At 40.0% G+C, this 27,031-nt stretch overlaps 1 protein-coding gene across 1 annotated transcript; it reads right to left on the bottom strand.

The window, feature by feature from the left end:
* Positions 1 to 90: 90 nt before the first annotated feature.
* Positions 91 to 25,734, bottom strand: hs3st4 (heparan sulfate (glucosamine) 3-O-sulfotransferase 4). The gene is made up of 2 exons (XM_012826458.3): positions 24,226 to 25,734; positions 91 to 2,196 (listed from the first exon to the last, which is right to left on the bottom strand). Exons 1-2 carry the CDS (start codon positions 24,831 to 24,833, stop codon positions 1,542 to 1,544), a joined length of 1,263 nt encoding a protein of 420 aa, XP_012681912.1. The 5' UTR covers positions 24,834 to 25,734; the 3' UTR covers positions 91 to 1,541.
* Positions 25,735 to 27,031: the final 1,297 nt, after the last annotated feature.

A 27,031-nucleotide genomic window follows, 5' to 3' on the forward strand; every position in this document is an offset into this window, starting at 1 on the left:
TTTAATTTAATGTTAACAGACAAATAAGTCATTTGGCCTTTGGAAATATACTAGAACATAAATGCTTGCAATAAAAACACTGAGAAAATATGAGAAAACATTTGTAAGTATCTTTTATTATTGAGAAAATGGTGATGATTTTCAGGAGTGGAGAATACACTGGCGCTGTATTTACCAGATGCTGTCAGGAGGAGGAGCATGAGTGAGGAGTCAGAACATTCAGTCTAAATGTGAGGCATCAAAAGGGGGAGAAAACTAAATTGCCTTGATAAAATACCAGATAAAAAAACCTTCCTGTTATGGACAGACAAATCTAACTTGGTTTACTTGGCCTGGCTTGTATCACTTTATGAGGTCCAGAACAAATGAACTGATGCCAGAGGAGTGCTTGGTGCTGTCCCTCAAGCACGGTGGTGAACATATGATTGTCTGGGGGGGCTTCAGTGCTGGTAAAGTGGGAAATTTGCACAGAAAAAAAGGAGTCTTAAAAAAGGCTGGCACTCTATTTTACATTACTATGCCACACCCTGTGGACGACGCTTGATTGGAGCAGGTTTCGTCCAACCACAGGGCAAAGACCCACCGCTCCAAATGATGTCAGACCTAGGTAGCGAAGCACCATTTGAGCTGTAATGCTGCAAAGTTTGTAGTTGCTGCAAATGGAGGAGACTTTAATGAAAATATACAAACATAAAAATATTATTTCAAGCAGAAAAACATTATTTCAAACCATGGTAATGCCTTGACTATACTTTCTATTCATTTTTGCACCTTCTTTGGTGGATAAAAATATGGTTTTCCTGGAAAACGTGTTATTTTCTGGGTGATTCCAAACATTTACGTGGTAGTGTATGTGATCCCCAGTTTTATTTTGTGGTTTAAAGGGTACCATATCTGCCAATGTAAAGTAATGTTATGTAATGTATCTTTATGATTTTCCTTTTACCATCCTGGCTTTTTTTAATTCACTGAGGTTGCGATTTAACTATGAATCTAAAATTGGCCATGATGTCATGTAGAGTTGGTATGAAAGTTGTAGCACTACATAACACAGAAAAATGTCATCATGACATCATGAGTACATAATACAGTAAATGTAAGAATCAGCGAGGGGGGCAGGGAACAGGCAAAAATCTGTCGAGGAGATGGACGTAAGGACACTTTACTCATCGCATGCATCAGAGTGAACATGACTTAATGTGAACAAACAATAGTCATCTTAATTTAACGTATAAAAAAAATATATGTATATATATATATATATATATATATGTATATGTGTGTGTGTGTGTGTGTGTGTTTGTATGTGCATGTATCTTTTGTATACATGAGATAAACAGTGATGCTCTGCCATCAGTAACAATATGAACAGAGGGGGTGTGAATTAGCGCATCACATTGTACACTTTTCATATGAATACAGACACATTGAGAAGACAGCTGTGACTGATTAATGTGTGCAAGCAATCATTTGAGGGATAACACAAGATGGGGCTCTGGTATGGAAAGGCTGGTGGTATTGCTATGAACCTCTGCACTTAACTAGTCCTGGGAGCTCTGAGAGTCATTAATCTCCTCTGATTCCCACTGGAAGTTCTGCCCTGTCATCTGGTAGAACATCATGTTAAAGGGCTTGTAGAATTTGTGCAGTCTGTGAATAACATCAGGGTCTATTCTGGGGTGAATTCTGCCTTTTGACTTTCCAAGACAACGTGGGGCACTGCTGTCTTCTGGCTTCTTCAAGCAAGGAAATCCCTTGGTTTTATTGAAATAGAAGTGTTTGTCAGTAACAATGCGCTTCAATCCCAGGAAGTCTTGCACTTTTGCCATCTCACCAGCTGGATCCAAAATAAGACTCTCTCCACTGACAAAGTGCATCTGAGAGAGGGGGAAATACTGCATCCAACTCTCTAGGTGTAATGCATAGATACCAATCCGCAGGGCACTCCACGAGGCATCAACAAGTCCTAGTGTCCGGTTCTTGAACGCCAGAACTTCAAATGTTGGGATCTCTGGTTTTTTGGAGAGGGTCTGGGTGTAATCTGAAATGGCTCTGGTAACCGGATTACGTACAACAATGATTAGTTTGATGTCTTTAGCCATTGAGTATATCCTCTTAGGTGCATGACTTGTTACAAAGTAGCTTGGTGTCTTTTCCATTGTAAGCTGGCCGTCCAACGTAGAGGGCATTAAGTCTCTGTAAAACACAAGTAAATGATGGTGAAAACACCTATAGTAGCTTAAATCATTTAAAAACTCAAGTATGACATATTAGCAACAATGTTACAATATACACAATACATTACTATTGAAATGATCAGGGGTAATAACCACGATAGTTTGAGATTACCCTGCAAAGAAACATAGCTTAAACATAACCTGTGGCAGATAAAAGACACAATACGAAATGGAACATGTAGGCATGGTAATGTCAGGGTTTTAGTCCGGGATTCTGTGTTGGCCACCTTGGTGGCCATTTTGTTATTTTGTGCTCTGTGTTAACTGTTCTGCTGGGTGCTTCTGTTAACATTTTGACATATTTTGCTTCTATTGTTCCATGTGTTGTCTCCGCCCCTCACCTGTCACATGTGACTTCCTGTCATTGTTTAGTTTCCCTTAATTTCTTGTGCTCACCTGTTTCCCATTGTGTTTCTCGTTGTGCATAATTGGTCTGTACTTTTAATCTGTGTTTTTTCTTCATAATCGTATCTGTTTTCCTGATTGACCTTTGACCTTGACCTTTGTGCCTTACTGCTCGCTTGTTTTTGTTTCTTTTCGTGTTTTAGTTCCATGCCCCTGTTTTGGATTCTGTTTTGGTCTGCGCTGTATTCTGCCTGCCTGGTTTTTGTTTCTGTTAATGTTCCTTAGGTAAGTAAATCACGCTTTTGCTTTACTCCTGCCTCCTGTGTTATGCATTTGAGTCCTCTCTCCCCTAATTTCTGACGAGTCATTTCTAATTGATTCCATAGTCAAGTTTTGGTATGAAGATTTGCCTCGATGCCTTTACCACCCATCTCTGAGAGGTGTTTGAGATGCCGGTTGGGGATTCCTCCATCCAAGAGAGGCTCCATCAACCAGGGCCAGTCCTTCATCACCGACTACACCCTGCAGTTCTGTACCCAGGCAAGAGGCTGGAACAAGCCTGCGCTGATCACCGCAAATGGTGACTCAAGCTTAGCCTCACAGCTGGACCAGGCTTGCAGGAGTTTGGAGGGTAAGAGGGGGTCATCCCAACCATGCTGCTTATCCCACAGCTGCTGGATGATGAGCTTCGCTCGGTACCCCAAGGGATCATATTGAGTAGCCAAGACTCTATAAATATTCCTAAGGATTGGTGCCTGATAGGCCATAAGTCTTTATTTTTTGTTCCCCAAGGAGTCTGTTTCCCAATTCCAGGAATATGTTCACAAAATCTCAAGATTCCCAGTGAAGAGGCGCCAAGGGTAGGGCCAGGTAGCATGAATTAGTTCACAGTCTGCTCAGTATTGGTGAGCGCAGATAAAGACTAGGCAATTCTTCCTGTTGGGGCTGATGGGATGATGGGGGATGTACAAGCATTTAAGGGTCGTCTCCTGAGTGACCTCCCGGGTTTCTCATCGTGGAGGTCCGCCATAGTGGTAGACATCAGCTATAAGCTTAGCTTCATCTAACCTTCACAAGTATGTGATACTCGTAGCATTAAATGGAAGCAGGTTCTCTAAAGCTATGTGAAGCCTCACAAACTGGAGTCTGGATAAATTAACTTTGGAATAGTGGGTTTGGGACCTCTATAAACTTTTTTAGATACAGGAGGCTAAAAAGGGTTGTTAGGTGATAGCATGCCCAGCATGCCAGGGAGGGTAGGCTTGGAGCAGGCCATGAGAGTGGCTGAGAGGGTTGTGCAACAGGGTCAAATGCCAGCTAAGTTTAGACCCCATTGTCTCCCACCTTATACACATATGATTATTAGAAGTTCACTGACAAGTTTCCTGTAAGTGGCACACTTTTCCTTCATTACTCACGGTATGCAGAGCAATACCACTAGGGCAGTGGTGCAGGAGACACCAAAACACCATAGAACAAAGGGCAAGTCCTGCCAAAACACCATATAACAAATGGCAAGTCCTGCCAAGACTTTGCTAGCTATGGAAACAGCTCAGGCTAAGTATTTATGCCATACTGAGATAAACGATGAAAGAAAAACAATATAAACTTGACAAAGACAAATAAATTTGCTCTTGTCACCCGATTCGACCGGCTCAGTGAACTAACCAAGTTCAATGAACCGGTTTTCAGTCCGTCCATCAACACTAGTTTAGTTGCCTTGGGTAAAAGCAAGCTAAACAGGTAGGGGTCGGGTGGTTTGGATCATAATTACTCCATGATGTTTATTGGTGAACATCTGGCGTAAAAAGGCAGCTAAGAATGCTATGTCATGTTTAGAGAGTCTAATCTCCTCCATTAAGGGCTAAGCCTATCCATCATTGCAACCTTTACTAATCCAAATGGTGCTTTTACTTGACTGACACAGATTACTCAGATCAACTCTCTTTCTCTCCCTCTCTCTCTCTCTCTCTCTCTCTCTCTGCCATAGCTGTGTATAGCAGCAGAGATACTTTGATTACACTTCACTGACAATGATACTATATCAGATTCTCAATAGTGAAATAAGACAAGAACATTAGAGGTGGTGCCATCTTATAGTTCAACCTTTCTCCCCCACCCAAAAAAGAGGTACCATTGTGTTTCAAATAATACAGGAAAGGCACTAGGACCAATGGGAAGGCTACTGTTGCTGTTGGGACCTGTGTTTCCTGTGCCACACACAAGAGTCAGGACTCTATCTTCTATAATTTAGTGTCTAGTTATTTAGTCTCTGCTATTTGATGGCGTCACCAAACTGCAATTTGTCTATGTCATCACAAAACATCAGTATTACCATATGAGCTTAACTAGTAAGTTCTTACAGTCAAAAAGCCTATCTAAATAGAGATCTGTGGTAAGATATGGTTACTTTGCACTGTCTATTTTAAACGTACATGAATTTAACTACAAAAAAAGAAAGAGATAGAAAGTATAGGGAGACTGACAGACCAACCAGAGCAGGTCAGATGGAGTTTAGTGGTAAAGAATTACATACATTGGAGTTTTAAGTAGCTTTCAATTGAGATTGTTGGTCATTTAATTAGTAGTTTTTCCAAATGTTTAAAGTTCCTGCAGAAGGGAGTGGCAGAACATCCTAAAGAGATTTTCTTGACCACACTTCCTTGGCTTGATCTGTGCCTGTTGTAGGCTGATGGATAGCATAAACTGTATGCCCGTGTCAGGTCTCTGCTCAAAACAAATTGTGTTGAGATATGCTGCGTACCAAGGTGTCGAGGTAGATATAATCCTAGAATCTCAGCACAGCTCTCAGAGGCTGCGAGCAAATGAACAGCTTGTTTAAGCACATCCTGCAAACCTCTGTGCACAACTTTAATCTCCTAAACAGAGCTAGATTGACACTGTGAGAGAATCTGACACAAACACACATTGCCAATGTAGGATAATGTTTTACAGATCTAAAGATTAACTCTTGTAATCCTCACTACCAACGGGAAGGCTTAAAAAAAAACATGTCAACATTCATAGAGGAAATAAATCCCAGATATCTTTATCTCCAGAGGGTTGTCTCTCTTATAGCTATAATCTGAAAGATTGCTCTTTTCTATTAGGTCTTCTCCTAGCCAGTGCTACCCAAAAGTACTCACAAATCACTCTCCAAAATCTAAGTTTCATTCAAATGCATTTTTTGTACACTACAGTGTTGAACATTGAGACTGGTTGTCTCTAATTTATATTAAGATAATATTAACTTAGTAGTTGATTAATTAATTACTTAAACACAATCCACTTCTTGTAAAATTGCATTTAGATACGATGCTGTTTATTTAAATGAGACCAGCAGTTTTGTGTACAGGTAATGACCATCATTATTGTATGTCCTTAGAGAAGGCACAGTCAGATTTATTAGAACATAGTCCATATATAATAATAAGTGGTAACCACTGAAATTGTCCATGAATCCCCAACTCTACATCCATTTTGATGAAAAAATAAATGTGTTTGTATATACAATACACCAGTGATCCAAAATGCTCCTCTATGTGCTGACAAAACAGCCGACCCACCAAGGCATGGACTTTATGGCTATGTTTACGCTGCATGCCTTCATGGACAGTTCCGATTTTTTGCCTGTATCTGGTTTATGTAGACTGTCTGCTTACACCAATACAATAACAGATTTGTATTCAATACATTCATTCATATTCATAGCCTGTCAGAAAAACAACCGATGACACGACCTACATGCACTCCTGAGTTTAGATGGCACTACTGTCATGCATGAAGCCGATAACAGCAGTAATATTAATCAAAGTGCTTGTTTTGCAAGACATGTAAGTGTAAGTCCCACAATTAATTATTAATTAGTATGCAGTGCAAAATAACCCTGATCTTAGCCTTGGCATGTACCACAAGCTAAGCTGCGACACCCTTGGGTGTAAATGAATGTGCGCAGATCCAGTGTGATGTTTTAAATCCTTTATAATGAGCACCGTGGGATAATGTTTAAATTGTGAGGGGAAAACATTTCAAATTTTGTTCAAGTCATTCTTTATGTACATGAGTACCACATCATCAGTACCACTGTGGCATATGCGGTTTATAAAATCACTCAATTATTTTTGATGGCATAATAATAATAGTAGTACATTTAATTAAAAAGTGCCTTTCATGACACCCAAGGTGATTCAGATGGGGGGCTGTGATGCAAGCAATAGCATCCAACCACGTATGGGTCCAAATACCCACAGGGACTGGTGTTCAAATCCATATGGGTCCAAATCCCACAGGGACTGGTGTTCAAATCAGTATGGTTCCAAATACCCACAGGGACTGGTGTTCAAATCAGTATGGGTCCAAATACCCACAGGGACTGGTGTTCAAATCAGTATGGGTCCAAATACCCACAGGGACTGGTGTTTAAATGCAACTGTGCTGAACCTACTCCCGATCTCTCTCCCATGCCTTTCCTGTCTCTCTTCACTTCTAATCTAAGAAAAGCCAAAAAGCCCCAAAAATATCCTCAAAAAAGGTTGCTTCACATGTACATCAAACTATAAAAAAGAAATATAACAATAATAAAGGGAACAATTTGAAAAAGTTAAAGGATGCAAATTTGCCTTATGAAGTCACATGACTTGGCACATGGACTATTGACCATAAGTCGATAAATGCAGTCATTATAGAGCGATTGACAGGTCAATAACCAATCCCACCGCTATGAATTGCTGAACACTGTTAAACTTTGCTGGCAAACTGTCTACTTTGTAGGTAGTTAGCTAATTTTGCTTTAGCTTGCATTTGTTGTACTTAGTTGTAACTTCCCTGTCCCCTGGCTCCAATTTGAATTTTGGCTTTAATTTTTGCTTCATTTCTGTGTAATGGAAGGGCATGATGCCATTGTGTACATGATTTTTACAGCCATTGTTTTATACTGTTTGTACTGGCATGGCAAACATCCACTCTGTGCTACTTGGTCATTTAAGCAATATAGTACGAGTGCGAGTGGGGTAGGTAAGGGATATTCCCACGGGTGGTGTTCGGCCGTAGCCACGAGGCCGGAGGCCGAGTGGCGCAGGCAACAACACCCATGGGAATATCCCTTACCTACCCCACTCGCACTCGTACTATATTGCTTTTATAAAACAATTTTATAGTAAACCAATTAACATTTAAACACGAAGTTATTGATTAAAAAATGTTTATTTCGCCATTGTTTCTCCGCAAAAAAAAAATTGTTCCATTGTCAACGTCTTTTGGAATTATAAGAACTTTGAATTAACGGTTATCGCTTAATTGTATCAACGTGCTATAGAATGTTTCATCGCGGAGTGATTTATTATTAGCTGTGAAAAGTCCGAGTTGGGATGTCCTGGGATATTTCAACTCATGGAACGTCTCTCGTCCAATCAGAAACAGCTAAATAATTCAATAGAACCCAATTGTTTTATAAAGCACCTTAGTCATGTTCCTCAAGATATTCTAGCAAATCTTCATCATGTTCCTCCAACCATTCCTGAATAATGTGTGCAATGTGGCAGGGTACATTTTACTACTGAAAGAGGCCACTGCCTTTGGGCAATACCATTCCCAGGAAGGGGTGTACAGGTGGTCTGCAACATTTAGTGTCAGATTGTGACGTCGGAATTTGTTGTCCAACAGAACCTTTCCCAGAGCATCACATTCTCTCCACCAGTTGTAGCGCCATTTTATGGCCGCTTCATTTCATTTGGGTACATAGCTTCTATGTGCCAGTATGAATGAGAATATCAAAGTTCATTGAAGGAACATGATGCATAAATGTACCACTTTTGAGTTTTTTTTTTTGTAATAGCAACTTGTTATGATATCATTTTCAAATTGCTTTAATAATATATGGCAATGTAAAAGACCAATAAACCATCATTCCCACTGGCCACAGTAGTCATTACTGTAATTCTGTATTCCCGGACAGAACTCCCAGTGGAAATATAAGAAAAGCTTTCACAGCACATTGTGAAGTATTGCCAAAAGACACCAGTTAGCATGCTACAAAAAGACACCAGATAGCATTCTAGCACACTTTTATCAGAGCCAACATAGACGACAATCAGCATTTCACTTGTTTAATTTCACACAGCCTGGCCTTTTTGTAGGAATGTTACGAGGGATTGATGTTTTTATTGTTACACAAAAAACCCTTAATCCAGTGAAGTAGCCAACTTGTTACACTTGTGTTAGTGGTTAGGTCATGACTCATCAGCAATGCAATTTTAAGTTTTGTGGGTTGCATCTATGTTGTTAGATTTAGGTTTTTTATCAGTTAGGCTAATCATTCTCTTGTAACACGGTTGTTTGCTCTGGGTATTTTAGATTAATTTAACTGTAATTGTGCTTTTTTTCACACCTCACGTTTATCTGGTAGAGGAGGTAGAACAGGCTTTCTTGTCTGTAATGATTGGAAATGATGAGCTGGACATTCTGCTGTCCAATGCACTTCCAATGGATGATTGATTGGCTATTACTGATGTTGGTAACATGAATATTCATGTGGACAATTCTAATTCAGCAAACTTCTTTCCCCTACTTAACTTGTTTATCTTAAAAGAGTTTGCAGCCCTCCTATTCATGAAGCTGGATGTCGGTCTTTTATGCGACTGCACTATCTGATCATAACTTCATTAGATTTTCTGGGTGTAGTCTCCTGGAACATCCTATTGTTCCTCCTTCTGTGGCTTAATTTAAGTGCAACCTGAAAAGTCTTTCAATCAATCAATCAATCAATCAATCAATAAATAAGTCAATCAATTAATTCTCCACCTTGGTTGCATCTACGCTACCTATTTCCAGTGCATTTTTGTCACTAGAGGTTACTGATGCTACAGACTCCACACTGCTCTTGTCAGGAAACTTTATGCCCTCCTCTATGCCACCTGACCTCCTCTATCTGATATCCATCACCCTTGGTTTAGTAAAAATATTTATGGGATTTGAAAGGAACTTAGAGCTGCTGAGAGGAAATGGCGTATGCCAATGATATTGGTAACTACCAGTCTCTGCTATCTGCCTTTTCTTCTACAGTCACAGCTGCCAAAAAAAACTGTCTTGTCAACCCTCCACTTTCCCCATCAGTCACCTCCTTCTCTGCTAATGACGGCAGCCATGAGTGCTCAACTCTCAGATCTCCCTACACATATTTTGCCTCATCTGGACCTTGGAGCATCGTTTCACTCATTCTCCCCTCTCAATGAGGAAGAGGTATCAATGCTTCTTCAAAGTAGGCATCCTACGACATGTCCTCTGGACCCTATTCCCACCACCCTCCTCCAATCTATCTCCCCTAAAATTGTACCTACCATCATGCACATAGTAAATACTTCACTCTGTAACCTTCTTAAAGCATTCAAACAGGCTTGGGTTACTCCACTGTTTATGAATGTGTCATTTAACCTGTCTGATGTGAGGAATTACATGCCTGTCTCTTCTCCCCTTTTTATCCCAGATATTTGAAAAGGTTGTCTTTAAGCGAGTTTCTGATTTCCTGTGTCAGAATAATTTTGTGAATCTTAATCTGGATTTAAGAGTTCTACTGATATTGCTTTTTTTTGTCTGTGACTGCATTAAGTGCCTCTGTGCTTCTGCTCAGTCATCAGTTCTGATCTTTCTAGACGTCAGCAAACTTTGTCATAGTGAACCATGAAATCCCCATCACTACACTGTCCAATCTGGGAATTTCAGGCAAACCATACAGTTGCTTTGAATTGTATCTCACTGGATGTTCATTCAATGTGTCTTGGCAAGGACAAGTAAGTGTCTAAATCTCACCACCTCTCCACTAGGGGACCTCAGGGGTGGGTACTTGGACCTCCCTTATTCTCTATCTTCATTAGGTCAGATGGCCCACTCTCATGGATTCTCCTACCACTGTTATGTGGAGAAAAAGTCAGCTGAATGACACTCTGCCTGTCCTTCTCCCTTAGATGACTTCACAACTTTGGCTTTTCAGCATTCCTCAGTGATATCTCAGACTGGATGAGGAACTGTCACATTCAGCTCAATCATTCGAAGACTGAACTCCTGGTATTTTTGGCCAATCTGACAATCCCACAAAATATTAACATTCAACTTGGCTCATCATCATTGACCCACACTAAAGCTGCAAGGCGTTATGATTGAAGACCAACTTAGTTACTCTGAGCATGTTTTCCATCTTAAGGTCTTGTCAGTTCACCCTCTATAATATTCAGAAGATGAGACCCAACTCCTTGTGCAGGCCCATGCCACACTGGATCGGCACCTCTGAATACAAATTCTATAATTTAGATTTATTCCCCCGACCACTTTGTTCTTTTGATGAACGTTGGTTGTGGAAAAATGGTGCCATGTGTTGAGTTGCAAAAAGAGGGAGTTCCTGGTAGAACACAGACTTTTGTAAATTGACATTAATTGTGACTTGAAAGTCTTTATATTTTAATTTTAATAAGGATTGTTAACTTTAAAGTATTGTGGCCTGATGGCTGAAACAACTAAACTTACTTTTGTGTTATTTTACTTTTTTTGAGTGAGAGTTTAATTGAGTGATCAGGCTGTCTCAGGCTGAGACTTTGTAGTAATTGAACAGGTAGCTTGAATTTCCTGCTGGGCATTGCTGCCTGACGCACCTACTCCGGTGCCCGTGGATCAGCTGCAGGGTCGTCAGCCAGGAACCACCATTCACAGACGTTTCGCTCCTTTAATCCTGGAACGTCTCCTGGTGGAGGAGCAGTGACGGGGACGTCTCCCTGTCACCCCCTGCAGCTGGTATCTGGGTTGGGTGTTCTTTCCCCAGCCCTTTCCCCTCCTCCTTAGCCACAGCCAAAAGCTGCCCTTCTCCGCCTCTTCCGCCAGTTCTTTTGTTGCTTTCTTAAGCTTTCCTCCTGTCACGCCTGCGTCCCTTAGTATGTGTGTGGTTGACTGCCTCACAAAGCCTCGGCATCCAACCTCCACTGGGTAGATGGTGGTCTTCTAGCCAGCCTCCCTGCACTCCGCAGCCAGTTCCGAGTACTTGGTCTTCTTTCGTCTGAAAGCGGCCTCGATTCCCTCCTCCCATGGTACTGTGAGCTCGATGAGGAGTGCAGTTTTTGCCTTGGTGGACCACACCACTATGTCAGGTCGGAGAGACGTGGTGGTGAATTCGCTGGGGAACTGGAACTGCCTGCCAAGATCTACTCGCATGTTCTACTCCTAGTCGGATGAAAAGAGCTTTGGTGTTGATTTTGGCCTGGTGCTTCTTCTTCCTCCGCCCTCCCTGACAAAGTTGATGTCATGTTCCGTTGGTGGGAGACATTCCCTGCTTTCCCATCTGCGCCCTTCCAGCACCTCTGCTAGCTTTGTCAGGACCTGGTCATGGCGCCATCTGTAGCGTCCCTGCGAAAGCGCGATCTTACAGCCTGACAGGATGTGCCGGAGGCTTGCGTTGGGAGTGTTACAGAGTGGGCAGACTTCCTCGTTTCCGAACCACTGGTGAAGGTTCCGAGGACAGGGAAGCGTGTCATACGTTGACCTGATGAGGAAGCCGAGCCTCGCTTGAGGGATCTTCCACAAGTCTGACCAACTGATCTTCCGGTCGACAACCCCCTCCCAGGTTGTCCAGCTTCCTTGTCGGCTCTGGGACACAGCCTTGATCTCATAGCGCACTTCCTCCGTCCTTATCACCTCTGACACCACCATCTCCTTTCTCTCTTTCCGGTTGGCCTTAGACCAAAAACGTGGTGCCTCTCCCCAGCCTAGTCCTGCCCTTCCTGCCTGGACCCTGCCCACGATTTCTTGGTGTTGCAGCCTGCCAACTGCTCGGTCGACTTCAGTTTGGGCATCCCACTTCCTGCCAGTACGGACCTTGACGCCTGCGTTTCTCACTGACTGACCGATGGACTCTCTTAATTCAAGAAGCAGCCTGGTCTTTTCCTGCTTGTAGCCCAAACTGATGGATTGTAGTGGCAGCTGGAGGTGTTCTTCCCAAAGAGGCCAGTGTCAGAGAATCAGTGATCAGACTGTCTCAGACTGAGACTTTGTATTTTATATCTCTACAAAGACAGTAGGGAATGTTCAAATATGTTCTGGTTTTGTCTAGGTTCATGTTATGTCTGCACTTTTATGCAATATTTACTTGTCCTGTTCGTAAACTCTCGCTAAAGCCATCTTGTTTTCATCTTGTTCGAGATAGCTTGCCTCTTAAGCATATCTTCAAGCACTGCTAGAAAGCTGAACTTGTTGAAATATGCAAGTGAATTGTGATGAAACAACAATTAAAAGAGAAACATGGAGAATGTATGTACCTCCTGCTGAAATGTTTCAGTGATTACATACAAGTTGTGCTTTGTGTCAGTGATCTTGTTTGGGGACAGCCTCCATTAAATGTCAGTATCAAAGGCATTTTTTCATTTTTTGTTCTGATATTATAAAGTTGCAAATGCTCTCAAAGCTGGCTTTTAGATCATTGGTCTATCTGACCTAGTCCTATACTTTTGGAAGTAAAATATTTGATATAGGCACCTGAAATGACTCATATATGACAATCTTGGTGAAATGAAATGACATCTTGGTGCGTCGGGCCATAGCTGTGTACATAACATAGGATGTAGACTATGTCACATTTCATTATATGACTTTGGGCCATGACAAATCACTCCCACTCTATGAGATTGGAAATCTATATGCAGCTGAATCTCATTAAATGTGTAGATTGAAACCATCATTACGTATTCTATGTGCAAAAGTGACACAGGGAACTGAGCATATCCACTGCATGAAGACGTATACAAAGTTCCTAATCCCAACCCTGTTCTTTGAAATGCTCGATCTGGAGGGTCTGAATTCAATCCCTTTTTTCACAACAAGTATGCATTTAGATGCTGTTAGATACTCTGATACAGATTTGTTAGATACAAAATTAATCTGCGTGTAATGGTGACTCATAATATGCACAATACTTATAATAATAATAATCACTGTGTCACTGCAAACAGTGATGAATGACTTCACTCATGAATTCCAGGAAACAGAACCAAGACCTCACCTATTCCTGGACTTAAAGTGGACCACAGCATAAGCCCATGACTGACTATTGGACTCTAAGTGGACCACAGCATAAGCCCATGACTGACTATTGGACTCTGAGTGGACCACAGCATAAGCCCATGACTGACTATTGGACTCTGAGTGGACCACAGCATAAGCCCATGACTGACTATTGCTCCTCTTACATGCTTCTTACAGGCGTCACTCCTCGTATGTTCTCTCTGTTAGCAGCCAATTTGCCTGCACACAATAATTTTTCTCTCAGTCTTTTTCACTCATAAGAAACTGCTTATTTGACGTGTTAAAGCTTGATACAATTTCATGGAACTAAAACAATCTTTCCAGAACTTTCAAAAACTGGGGTTATTTGTTTCTCTCATCCATCATCGACATGATAAAACCACTTTGAAACTGTTATCCTTTTGTCTTTAGGAGGGAAAAAACTAAGCCATGAAATGGAAAATCATTTCATTTCGACAGCAGCCACATCAATGATAAAATAAGAATACAGTAACACTTCCTTTGATACAGGTTGTGTGGCCTCATTCATTTTTTCTGCAGGTTTTTTATGAAAATAAATCTACCTACTGGTGTGGTAGTGACACAAACATGACTGCAACAAACTGCAGCACCTCCACAGAAACGTTACCAAAGAAGGGGAACTAAACCATCATAGCCATGCTATAGTATTTAATACAAATAATAAAACCATGATGTTAGCAAACCTAGTAATAACAATAATATTTGACCACAGTGGGCGATGGACCACAGGGATTGCCTTTAGGAGGGTGACTGTGGAAACACATTTAGGAGGGTAACCGTGGAAACACATTTAGGCGGAGCAGAAACCTCCCTGAAGCAGCGACGCTGCAGTCTGTCTACTCAGAAAATATGTCTTTAATATTATAAAATATGTCTATAATATTTGACACAACCTATCTGGCCATGTCTATGATTTATGTAAGTGTTCACTGGGATGTAGTCTGGAAGCATCCCAGGACGCTGGGACATGTGAGGGGTTCTCAAGGGTCCCATTTTTAAAAGGCAAATAAGTTCACTTTAGGTTGCCATCATTGGGTATAAGGACGTTCAAGCCCAGAGCATGTATGTGTTGTGTAGATTCCTTTACATTTGCTATGCACATCACCCTTTTATTATTAAAAGGCACAGGAACATTTCTTTGTTTTGTATCACAAACAGAACCTAATGGGTTCACTCACTGGACAATTTGTACTGGCTTGACAAAACAGCATTTTGAAAAGTAGCCATAGATTAAACATAGAATCTAATGCAGATAAAACTGACATATAATTTGAAAACATTATTGCATGTTTGTGTCCACATGCATATTTCCCTGTTATAGGGAGTATAGTGTTATAGGGATAATTATTAATGGCACATAATTATATAATGGAAAGAGAAATGAATGGCCCTAAAAACAATGAAGCTTTTTCTTATTAGTACAAGTACTTTTTTGTTGAGTTTATTTATATCCAAGCAAAATTACCCAGTGTAAACATATGTGCAAGGGTTCTACTTCATAATTGTAGTAACATCCTTAGAATCTGTTTCTTTTTCAGTGTCTTGTGAGAACGCAAACTGGAGATGGAGAATTGTCATCCTTGGCCAATATAATAATTTAGATATTGAATAAATACTAATTCTCTTTAGAAGTAGAACGTAATGAAAATTACATGTGTTTAAGATCACGTGAGAAGCTGTACTCAAGTACTCCACTTGAACTAGACAAATGTCCTACAATCAGACCGTAAGTTCAGCAGCTATCACACTTGTCTCATGTGCACATGAAAGGAAAAAAAAACATAATTATAAATGAATAGCATACAGAAGTATAAATTATACTCCTTTGAGAGTATGGAGAAGCTAGAAAACTCTTCACAGTTCAGTTCTGCATGGTGGGGTCTTTAAGTCATGACTTATCAGTAGGCAAATCAGCTTTATTCATTCTCCAATCTGCTCTAGGGCATTCATTAAGCCAAGCTGACAGTGATGGAGGATTGGACATCTCTTGCCATCAGAAGCTGACTCTGCAAACATAAAGGTCAGACTTGCTGTGTGGATAGATTAACATTCACCCCTGTCTGCTCTTCACGCCTCTATAGGGCCTTACACACTTTGCATATGGATCACATTAGGAGTCTTGCACAAGCAAGACCAATGCACAATAATAATAATAATAATAATAATAATAATAATAACAATAATACTAATAATAATAATGAGAAAAATATGAAGTAGGGTAAATGCAGATGATTGGCCTCTATTATGCAATTGCATTCTTTTAATTCCAAATATTTTAACTGTAATTCTTACTGCTGGCTTGCTGAAATTGGCAAATTTGTCACGAACCAACAAAAATAAAATATGTGTCTGACAAATGATCTCATGTCTACCCTCCAGTCTCGTTCATCGCATCATTATGGTATGACACTCAGGTGTGTAATAGAGACTTCTTCATCTGATGCTTTTTATTGGTTCATCTCAGCACCACAATTCATGTCATACATGTGGAAAAGATAAACGATGGAACGTACTTGATCACCCAGTGAATGTTTTGATCAGGAGCTCTGATTAAATTAAATAAAAATAGTCAGACTGCTAAAATATTATAAAGGTTAACTAATTGATGGGTGGGGTGGGGGGGTTACACGTTAAACCACTTAGAAGCAAGTGAAATGTGTTTAAATTGGTAACCCTTTATTTGAAGGGTGAGTGCATCGTACATTCATAAAACCTTACATAAATGCTTCATAATACATTCAGGAATGCATGAATCAACAACCTTCTATACATTACTATGAATACTGATAGATAATGTTTTTCAAAATAAAAGTCCCCGTTTGCAATCATATTTTCAAGACAACTATAAATATTGTCTCTGTCAAAACGACTAGGCATGGCCCATCCTCTTTAATGACTTCTGTTATCTGTGTAATCAGCTATTTATATACCAAAGAGAAATAGTTGAGCGAGATCAAGATTGACTCAAGGAGCAGTGCCCTTCATTGCAACATTTCCAACAAAATTACCTAAATTATACTTTTGATCATTCTGAACTCAGAGGGCATTTTCATTATCTACCCTTTACTTCAAATGCTGTAAAATGGAAAATAGATTTCAAAGAAAAAACAAAGACTAACATGAAAAAAAAAATAGGTAGTGAAACTGAGGTTGTCTGCTAGCTTAACTGAAATGCTGTAGCATAATTGCTCACTATAATTCTGTTGTCAGAAGATAAGACAAGTCAATGTTGTGTAGCCTAGACGATTTAAGATTTCCGTGCCCTTATTTAATAAGTCATTGGCACATTTAACTTCATCTAGCTGATGATAGAATGCATGCACACAACTTACTTGAACGTGCCCACAAAGTAAGAAAGTATTTGGCCGCCTGCCTGTGCAGTGTGTCCACAAACGCCATTGACATCCAACATCCATGTGTTCCTAAGGTTCCATTTAGTTAATAATGTTGACATGGTCAGGTCCACATAACCCAGTGGTTCCCAAACTTGGTATACCATGACAATGAAAAATCTCAACCTTTCTTATGAATGCTGCTTTGCATGTCAATTTACTATACGGGCAGTGATTTTGTTTGAAATATTGGATTGAAAGGTACCTTCTTCATCTTGATTATTTTGATAATATATTGACTTTGACATAGCTGATGACCCGGACAACAGAGGCTTACATTACAATGAAGGAGCCGAGCCATTTTTACAAAGCTAATATTTTCAGTTGTGTGGGAAACACAAGGGGACTTGGACTGTGGAAGGGGGAGAAATCCTAATTTTGTATTCCATAGTTATGTAACTTAGGGCCTCATTTACTAACAGGATTGCGCCCATTTCAGGCGTAAAATAGCGGGTAAAGACATAAAACCGTATTTCCAAAGGAGGCGCACCTGAGTAAAAGCGCAGATTACCGCTGCTGGGAAGTGGGTGTGGGAAAGGTGGGTGTTAGTCGCAAAGAGATGGGAGGAGATGCGTAAAGTGCGCCTAATTATGTATTAGTAACGAAACAAGAGGTGTTTTAGCATGACATATCAGCTGCTAAATGAAAACTATGTGCCTGCGAGAAATTTGAAAAATACGAACATCAGAAATGTTGTGTTTTTTTATGTTTATATTTGATATATCATTTAATAGGCATACAAACAAATATAATTACAAACTGTCCCACCAGCTAGCTGTTCGGGAAAAGTTTGGCCACGTCTTACACAGAATCGCAGCTCATTGTATAGTTTAAACCGTATTTTCACTCATAGTTCAAGCACACCGAGTACAGTGCACACCTTCTGCGTAGGAGTAACGCGTATCTATTCAAGAAAAGTACTTGTACTCGAAGTACACTAACTAAACTACCGGTAAGTAAATTGTAGAGACAGAGCAGCATATTCATTTCACCTTCCATGTTTATTTTGACGTTATAGCCTCTCAAGCGCAAGCTACCCCTAATGCCATGGCAACCGAACGACTGAAAATGTCAGTTTCCCCTGTCCACGCTACAACTCCAGTTTTCAAATGTATCCGCCTAGGATACATGAACCATGTTTTTGAAAAGCATGGTTTTCAGTGTTGGAATACGCCGTTTTAAAGTAAGGGGTGTCGTGTATTCCTACCAGACTATTTAACAGGATGCTATGGGGCAGTTAACCTGGCTATTAACTATCCTAGCTATCTCTAGCTTAGGGAACCATCTTAACAGTTTGCAGTTGCCTGTGTGTGATTAACTCATGTTAATATGTGTGAATATGAACTCGTGAACATAAACTCGTTAATATGAAGCTGCACAGGCACCCTGAGGGGTAACCATAGTAACCCAGAAACTCAATGTTCGCTGAAAAGTTTAATTTCCCAAAATCAGCTCACCAATAAAAGACAGTCTTGAATTCAAAGTGATCACAACTTTTAGTGTGGATGGAAGGGCTAAATGGAGAAATATTTATGAGTTTCTATATTTACCCGGGTTAGTTTGCTGTAACCTCGTATACCAAAAGCTCTAATTCTAATTTTAACTCATCATCCATGGTGGAAGGAACACGCAGGCTCTTTCTTCCCTATTTTAGCTGCGCGCTAAATAACACTAATGGGTGGGGTTAGGCGCTGATTACGCGTAGTAAGGCGTCGACACATTCAGATGAGGTTCTTGTTTGATAAATACGATGCAAAATACCGTGCGCTATATGTGAGTTGGCAAAGGCGCAGATTAAGCTGCGGTCGCAATGTTAGTAAATGAGGCCCTTAGTGTATGAATGATGATTCATGCTTTATGAAGCATTTCAAAATGTATTATGAAGGATTTATGTAAGGTTTATGAATGTGCTATGCACTCATGCTTCAAATAAAGGCCAGATACAGGCCAAAAAACAGGCCAGATACGGTGTTCCTATTGGGACCTTCTCAGACATCCCACAAAAAGCAATAGGTGTCGGGAAAATCTCTGTGAAGTCTAAGAAATTGCAACCATCAGGTGATAAGCCAACTTTAAAAAAAAAAAAAATATTCTAGCCCAATCATTGACCAAAAACAGCAGAATATTGGCATAAATTATCCAAAAATATAACAACAAACAATATTAAAAAAAAAAAATCAGTTGGGATAACTCTTGATATAAGAAAGTGTGTAAGATGTGATCATTTGGGGGTAAAATTGTTCAAATAAACAGGAGGAAAGCGTGAAGGCTACATGACAGTGAGCATTTCATTTAGTTTTGCACATAAATTTAGGCCTTTGTTTCTGGAGTCAAAAATGATTAGCTACTGTCATTACAATTTGTTTCAATCACTACCCTGACAGACACACTTGTGCTCTATCTCTCCCTCTGTCCGTTAAAGCTCACAGCTTACTCACTCCTCATAACAGCCTTGTCACCACACAATACAGTATAGGCTACAATATATAACAATATTGACCTTTTTTTTTCCGACTTTCAATTTACCACCTTTATTGTAAATAGCCTGAACTATAAAGGGTATTCACTATAGATGGGATTTAACATCAACTAAGAAATATTTGCTCAGTTGATACATAAGCGCCTCTACCATTAAGGGAATTAAATAGTCTACACTATACACTTTCTAAGAGTACTGGCAGTACCACGGGACCCAGTGCAAAAGAGTGCGGTGCGAGACTAATGTTGATTGTGGAGTGTGGGTGCGGGTAGGAAAAAACTGATGTATGTGCAGGACCTCTACAAACAAGCTATTATGTTCGGGATGGTACTTTATGTTCGTAAAATGTGGAATGTTATTCGTGTTTGCTCAAGACCAACAAGAAATAATCCATGTCTTACATAAACAGGTGAAAGGTTGGTTGTTTTTATGAATGGCACATTTTCTTGGGAGTGGGCAGGAGTGGGACTGAAAAATCCTTCCTGCGTAAACATCCACCCACAGGATTTTGCGGGTGGGAGCAAAACAAAACGTGAAAGATGCGGACCGAAATATTTTTGTGGGAGACTGGTCTCTACTCCCAAGTGTCCAGGACAGAAGGCATGTATGACTGTACGGCTGACAACAAAACAAACATCTATGAATCTAACCCCCTCTCTGAGAGACTTGGTTTCTAATTTCAGAGTCAGGACTGTGCTTGAACACTGCTGTTGTTTTACCGCACACACAGAACAGACAGACAGACAGAGAACCATGAGGAGCCTGAATTTGACCAGAAAAATGTATTGATAGAAATGCAGACTCCTCCTTTAAATGGAAAACGGCAATCTTTACATTAAAGAAATGACATTACTTCTGGTGTCACATCTGTGGTCCACGGATTTAACTCATTATATAGAGCTAAAAGCACATGTTTTTTGCATCTTCAGTCTCCTCCTTTCTCAGTTAACACATTGGATGCTCCACTCCTACATCTTTTCACACTGTGCTAAAATTATTCCAGGAGAATACCTCATGGTGTTTTGAGTCCATGAATAAATAAGCAATATAAAGAAACTTCAAAGCCAATTGAACAATCAGCAAACAAGCTTCAGGAGGCTGATGAATGTGTTTTTCTGTGTGTGTGACAGTGACACAGGGGTGTAAACAGAGGACTTGGCTCACAGCTCTGAGTTCATCCCTATCATTGAATGGGCCTGTCATATTCTTATGGCATCAGTCATATGAGAAGCATGTCAAGACTTATTGCAGAATGGCAAAGTATTCCCTTGAGGCCTTTCACTGTGGTCATACTTAGATTAAATGTAATTATCCTTCCGCAGTCTTTAGTGTAATTGGACTGTAAATTCTACAGATTTAAGATTTTCTTAGGACAAAGCATAAGGATGTCATTTTCCAGAGGGTACACAACTAGCATTTATAGAAACACAGTTTGTGAGTTTTTTCTGTTGAAATTGGTATCAAAATAAGATTTCCCATGATTTTGAAACCTTCCTTAGGTAAAGTTATCCATGATGCCTACTATGGGTTCATATGTCTTGGCATTTTGTGAATGTGTTGTGAAACCACATCACTCAGAAATAAAGGCATATTAGTGTCAAGGGGGGCACTGGAAACCTGAGAGGTCTGACTGACATTTTTGCATCCCCAAAAAATTGATTTTTAAAGGATTTGAAGGTGAATGCAAGCCAGTTCAATTCAGATCGGTTCAATTCAATTCAGATCAGTTGGGTTCCTTACATATTACCATTAACAATTTACATTGTCTCAAGGTCTTTACAGAGCCCAAGCAATAGTACATTTCTGGCTCAAAATATCTTCATCTTTTATGTTCACTAGTTCTAGATCAATTATTTGAAATATAAGCCAAAGCGGTAACAAAGATGGTAACATCTATAAAAATGTTAGGGGTTGGTGAAAACTAATGAAGAAGTATTGACTATAGTACAAATTGAGTGACCGTGCAAGAAGGAGACTCGTGATAGAGGCCACCAAGACACCTATGACTACTCTGAAGGAGTTACAAGCTTCAGCAGCTGAGATGGGAGGGACTCTGCATACAACAACTGTTGCTCGGGTTCATCACCAATCAAAGCTTTAGAAGAAAAGAGCCACTGTTGAAAAAAACTCATATCAAATATCGACTAGAGTTCGCCAAAAGGCATGTGGGAGACTCCATGGTCAAGTGGAAGAAGGTTCTGTGGTCTGATGAGACCAAAGTGGAGCTTTTTTTCTCTTCCATAAAACTTTGATTGGTGAAGAACCCGGGCAACAGTTGTTGTATGCAGAGTCTCTCCCATCTCAGCTGCTGAAGCTTGTAACTCCTTCAGAGTAGTCATGTGTCCTTGAGCAAGACACCGAACCCCCAACCACTCCTGATGCGTGGGTTGGCAACTTAGATAGTAGCCTCAGTGTATGAATAGGTAGATGGGCATTAATGTGTAAAGCGTTTTGAGTTGAAAAGCGCTATATAAATGCAGTCCATTTACCATTTACAATGCGGCCAAAGGTTCTCTGGTGGTAAACACAAACTCCCAAAAGGCCTAGAGGGACAGATATGACCAGGGAGCAAGGACATTCCTTAAATTATGTCAATTTAGTTTAACAAAATAGCTAGCTTAAGAACCTCATGGGAGTTTCTTAGTACTACACCAGATACTATGACAAGAATATTCCATTATGTGTCCTTGACCAAGATGTGAGCACTGCATGAGCTTCCCAGCTGAGCACAGTTGAAACCAGGTTTACTGTTCAACAAAAAGGAGAAGTCATTGATGTTTTCCTCATTAATTTTTCTGAGGGCTAGCTCAAAATGTAATAACCTTAGATGTAATATGTAAAATGTAATAACCAACTTTGTATTTTGTGAGAGAAGTTAACTAAGACCTATTCATGCACTCAACACCAACTTAATATTATTTTCTTGAGATCCTGATTTCTGCTCCGTGCTGAAGATGCTCCACATGAGGATGGAATGTATGTGCATCATATGGGAAAATATATCAGCACAAAAACTGTGATTTGATGTAAAGGAGGTTACACAAGATGGCGTTCAATGAAGCAGAAATGTAAGACCTTTGACAATCAGGTCTAATGTCATAATCAAAGTCTTTTTATTTGGTGACTTGACCTACAAGTGCCAACAAAATCCTGGATATGTGAAGTATCCTAATCAAGACAATATCTAGTATTGCATTACAGACAGCAATACTGCGATTACAGACTGTTCTGTACTGTAATTACAGACTGTTCTGTACTGTTATTACAGTTCCGTCATTGGTCTGAAAAGTGCACCACCCTTGAGACACTCACATATTACCTGCAATTTCACTTCTAATTCAAATAAAAACAGATGTCCATTAGCTGTTGCATAGCTTTTCTTAAAAATTGCTTCTGCATTTGAACATTTTCAATTTCATTTTATCAATTAAATTTAAATATTTTTTTTATATATGCATTTTACCTGACCAGAGCTCTTGTGTTTAAGCATTTTAACATTTCTAGAGTTACAGAAACTCTCAATGGGTGATCAATCCATACAATGTTAGTATATCAAATGAGTACAAAGTAGGTTATAAACCCATCAGCAAACAGGCTAGTTATAAGTTACTATGCTGCCATATAAAGAGCACTTCCATACAAAATTTGACCTGTAATTAGTTGTACAGGTTTCTTGTTCTGTCTTTTCACCCCTAGCCCGCACCCCTCTTGCGGGTCCCGACCCACACTTTTGGAACCACTGCCAGGGGTCAGACTGTTATATTAGACAATAATCAAACCTGCCTCATGGGCATGGAGCTACATGACAAAAAGGAATAGAAATGTGTTTTCTGGTTTCAATTGTTGATTTGTATTCACACCTTTTTGGATCAACATAATTATATAATGTGTCTGTGAGTCTCTACCTGCCTAATGACACTGCAAGAGCAATGAAACAGTTCACATTGACTCCAGTCCAACTAATATGACTCCAGTCAGAACCAGCAGATATTATTGCTCCCCTGGTTCTGCACTCACAGCCCTCGTGAGCAAAAGAACAGCTCCAGTTACGAGGCTCCAAAATCCACACAACAATTTGAAATGGAGTCTCACTCTCCCAGTCTTCACTCTCCCCAGCTTGTATATCGTACAGTGCAGTTGGCTAAACCTTATAGTTGGGCATCATTCGTAACTGGATAAGCATTGAGAATAAACAAAAAAATGTGCTGCTTTTAGTGATGCCTGTCAGAGCGATGGCAAACCACCTGGAGTGAGTGTGGTTATCATGAGGTATAGTAGACCACTGAAAACTTGAGAGGGTGTTATACACTAAGTCATGTCATCTTTTTTTCCCCAAATGGTCATTGTTTTCATGCTTAAGGCAGAGCATCTCTTTGAATTAAACACTGAAGTGTTGTACCGTGTCATGCAGACATGAATTTGTGCATAGCTATATAGTTTATTGTCATATTTTTGTGAATCATATGAGAAATAGTTTAATATTGAGATATTTATTCCTTTCCCTCAAAATGAGGTAAATCAGTTAGATATGTGTTTACAACAGTAGACATGTCATGCACTGAAGACTCTAGGGTATGCTCTGCAGTTTCGCCTTTACATTCATTTACTGTCATTATGCACACTCTAGCAGGGAACTATTTTGGTTTAAACAAGGTTTCAGAGACCTGACAGTGCCAGACATATAAAAGACACATACCTGTACCAGTCCAGCCCTTTCTCGTAATTCCGATCAAAGAAATGGGGCTCGTTGCCCACAGCTCGAACGTCGGGATGAACCCTTAGAGCCTCAAGTAAAGCTCGGGTACCTCCTTTCTTCACCCCGATTATAATGGCTTGTGGCAGCTTTTTCTCCCCATACTCCGGGGTGCTGTTCATCGTGGTTCTGAAAACGCTGTCCGTAGTGCTGAATCCTTGGTGCTGCTGGTCCATAACTGCCGTATGAACCATCGCGATGGTGTTAGTGGGAGCCGTATCTGTTCTAACCCATTCTGCTGTCCTCCCTTCGATTTTAACATTTTCTGGATTCGTCGAAAAAACAGTAGGTTGCTCGGTGCCTGTACGTTCTATAAATTCGCCCTGGAGTGATGTGGAATAAAGTTTCCCCCTTAATGTCATAAAAGTCGTTTCCTCTGTCACCGGCCTTCCTTGATATACATAGTTTTCTTGCGCAGAGAATTGTAGCGAGGTATAACAGCTCACCAAACTGTAGAAAAGGTAGGTGACAGATAGGGATAGGGTAAACATGAATAAGATCTTCCGGGGCACTTTAGAGGTAAAAATCGTTGTACTGGACCAAAATGCCATCTCTGATAGCAGTGATCCGTTTAGAGAAGTAGCCACACATGTTTCCACAGCAAGTCTTGCATGGACCCTCGACAATAACGTTCACAACCAACACAGCTACAGCTTCGTGGAGCTACTCCATTCAAAGCAATAGCCAATACGCATTTTAACGGGTCGTTAAAATTCTAAAGGAATACCGCGTTGCTTTCTTCAATATGGATTCCGTATTTCAATACCCTATTTAAATCCTTTAGCACAATCAGTTCCCTGATTTTGCAGGCTGCGGTCTGGCGTGATTCCAAATGAGAAGCTCTGTCAAATAAAGGAAGGGTGTGATGGACGCCGTCTTGCCAATTTATGAAAAAAGCAACGGTACAGCCTTTGAAGTAGTCTGGGAGGCACGTCTTCATCCACTGTTACATCAGTGAGCTGTTTGAATGCAGCAGTAGGCTAGCTGACTTCGCTGTCCTTCACGCTGCTGCTGACGAAAATTACAATTAATAATGTGACAATGTAACGTAATCCGTGTTAGATCGTGTTATTTTACATTAAACTGCCATTATTCTCCCTATACACTAATCTCTGTCCTGAAGAACGAAAAAAATGTATAGGCCTATTTCAAGTCGTTAACTCCTTGGCAGCTGAAAATGTTCCATGCAGTCTCAACGCTTTTTCTTGATTGGTGGACTCGTGCGCATCAGCACATGAGCTCATCGACACCGCAGAGTAGCTTAGGCCGACTACTTAAGTGAAACGCAAATGTTTGAAGAATACACCCACCTTTCTCTACTAATGTTGGGTCCTACCTGATAGAGGGCTTGGTAAGATATTACAGTCGAATTTCTATTAATAGTATTTTGTCTTATATGTCTTTAACATGATATGCGCCTTTAAGAGTCAATATGCCCTGTTTTGGACATGGAGATGCATGTGCTTGTAGGTTCATTTGGTGTACACAAATAATTAATAATAAAGACAATGTTACAAATGAAAATAGTTATATGTGGAGTAGGCAAGAGGTGATGACACAGGCCTTCATATGCCTCTGACATCTTAAAAATAGTCACAGCACATCAGAGTAATTTCATCACAAAGGCCTGTGAATATGCTGACTGGGAGGACCAATTACTCCATACCTTTGAAGGTTTGTAGGCTTAATCTTTGGTCATAATCTACTGAACAAACTAAAATGTTATGGGGTAACAAATTTGTTATAGTTTCACAGAATAAACTTCAATGATGTCTTACTTGAGCTATATTTGCATAACAATAACAAAACCAAATTTTATTCCAGATTCCTAATAATTTTATTTCTGGGTTCTACACAAACATGTTTCATTGTAAATCTTGGATGCTAATTTAAAAGGGCAGTGAGCTCTTGCCGTCATGATCATATGCAAATAGGGCAGCAGAGGGGTTGAGTAGAATTGTTATTTGCATTGATGCACGTATAGGACACTAAAGAAAATGAAAGAAAGTGGAAAGCCTTTGTGAGACAGTTATTAATAGTCATTTATGTGTGTGTCGTTGAATTTGTGTCTTCTGAGTCAATCATACTAAGGGAAATTCTGATACTGTATGTGCATTTGTCATTCCTAGTCTCAAGTTCAACAGGGATAATATGCATTTTATGAAAATATTTCAACCGTTAAATTGTCACTGTAAAATAATCAAATATATTCGTGTCGAATAGCCCAGTAAAGTTCAAGCCACCAAAGTATAATCCTTGCCTTGGCCTTTACACCATTTAACACATAGAGTCCTGATACACATGCATGAGAGCAAGCTACACAAGATATTAGGGAATTTCATATGTAGAACATCGGAAAGGTAAGTTTAAGAGGTTAGTAGTAATGGGCAGCTTTCCCGTTACTGTTTATGCAGTGGAAAAAAGAATGTGCATTCTCTGTGCAAAAATATTCAGGTCAAGTATTTTCTTGCAAAAATAATGAAATACCCTTTGTTTTAATGGCAAAACAGTCCCAGAAAAACTCAAACAGAAAAACAAGAGAAAGTATTGATCCCACAACAACAGTTCTTTAAATGGAGTGACTTAAAACATAGCAAAGAAGTCCATGAAACAGGTTCAGGTTAAGTTAAGGTGGAAGTAAGGTACATTTTAAGGTACAGCTTACAAATTAAGTAGTGCTCTGAGAAGCTCTGGGAAAGACCCCATCATTTTCCTTCCTGGCGGATATCTTACTTTACTGCATCATGTG

This window comes from Clupea harengus, chromosome 1 (genome assembly GCF_900700415.2).
Source record: "Clupea harengus chromosome 1, Ch_v2.0.2, whole genome shotgun sequence".
Lineage (NCBI taxonomy): Eukaryota > Metazoa > Chordata > Actinopteri > Clupeiformes > Clupeidae > Clupea > Clupea harengus.